The sequence below is a fragment of the Colobus angolensis genome, unplaced genomic scaffold (genome assembly GCF_000951035.1).
Source record: "Colobus angolensis palliatus isolate OR3802 unplaced genomic scaffold, Cang.pa_1.0 Scaffold135, whole genome shotgun sequence".
In the NCBI taxonomy this organism is placed as follows: domain Eukaryota; kingdom Metazoa; phylum Chordata; class Mammalia; order Primates; family Cercopithecidae; genus Colobus; species Colobus angolensis.
In genome coordinates this window covers 3,535,659-3,536,420 of record NW_012114433.1, presented here as the reverse complement: position 1 = coordinate 3,536,420, position 762 = coordinate 3,535,659, and the positions used below count along the sequence as shown (strand labels likewise).

The following is a 762-nucleotide window of genomic DNA, read 5'->3' as shown; positions in this document are numbered from 1 at the left end:
ATCAGCTTCTTCCCGTTGGATAAAATGACTTATTTGAAAATCCAGTCCTTTATTAATAGAATGGAGGAAAGCCTGAATATAGTCAAATACACTGCGTTTCTCTATAACGATCAGCTCATCTGGTAGGTACACCCCGAGGCATGGTATTAAAAGAAGAAATTGAGATAATAAAAACAGCAGTGTCTGGATTGATGGCAGGTTGTCAAACAGGAACTTGCAGCGGGAGGCTGGGTAGGAAGCATCTTCATAGATATCGTCAAAATAAAGCAGTGATTATTTAAAGCAGAACTAGGGTGATTTGGGTTAAAATTTCCACACAGAGGAGTTTAAAACTGGTTGCATGAAAGATGTAAGGCTGGGCGCAGTAGCTCACGCCTATAATCTTAGTACTTTGGGAGGCTGAGTCAGGCAGATCACTTGAGGTCAGGAGTTTGAGACCAGCCTGGCCAACATGGGGAAACCCCGTCTCGACCCAAAATACAAAACTTAGCTGGGCGTGTTGGCACATGCCTGTAATCCCAGCTACTCGGGAGGCTGAGGCAGGAGAATCGCTTGAACCTGGGAGGCGGAGGTTGCAGTGAGCCAAGATAGCACCACTACTCCAGCCTGGCAACAGAGAGAGACTCAGTCTCCAAAAAAAAAAAAAAAGAGAAAATGTTCCTATCAAGTAAGGTTTAGAATCCTATTTTTCTTTTGGAGTTTTTTCCAAAATGACAAATGTGAGAAGTGGAATTTTTGTAGCTTTTTTTTTTTTTTTTTTTT

General features: G+C 42.1%; 1 protein-coding gene across 1 annotated transcript in view; it reads left to right on the top strand.

Annotated features, from left to right (window-relative positions):
• The window catches only part of CCZ1 (CCZ1 vacuolar protein trafficking and biogenesis associated homolog (S. cerevisiae)), a 41,347-nt gene that overhangs the window by 7,270 nt on the left and 33,315 nt on the right, over positions 1-762 (top strand). Inside the window, exon 8 of the mRNA XM_011934410.1 lies at positions 1-122. This exon is cut by the window's left edge and continues 19 nt beyond it. Coding sequence (XP_011789800.1) covers positions 1-122 — 122 coding nt within the window. The remainder of the gene's footprint in view (positions 123-762) is intronic.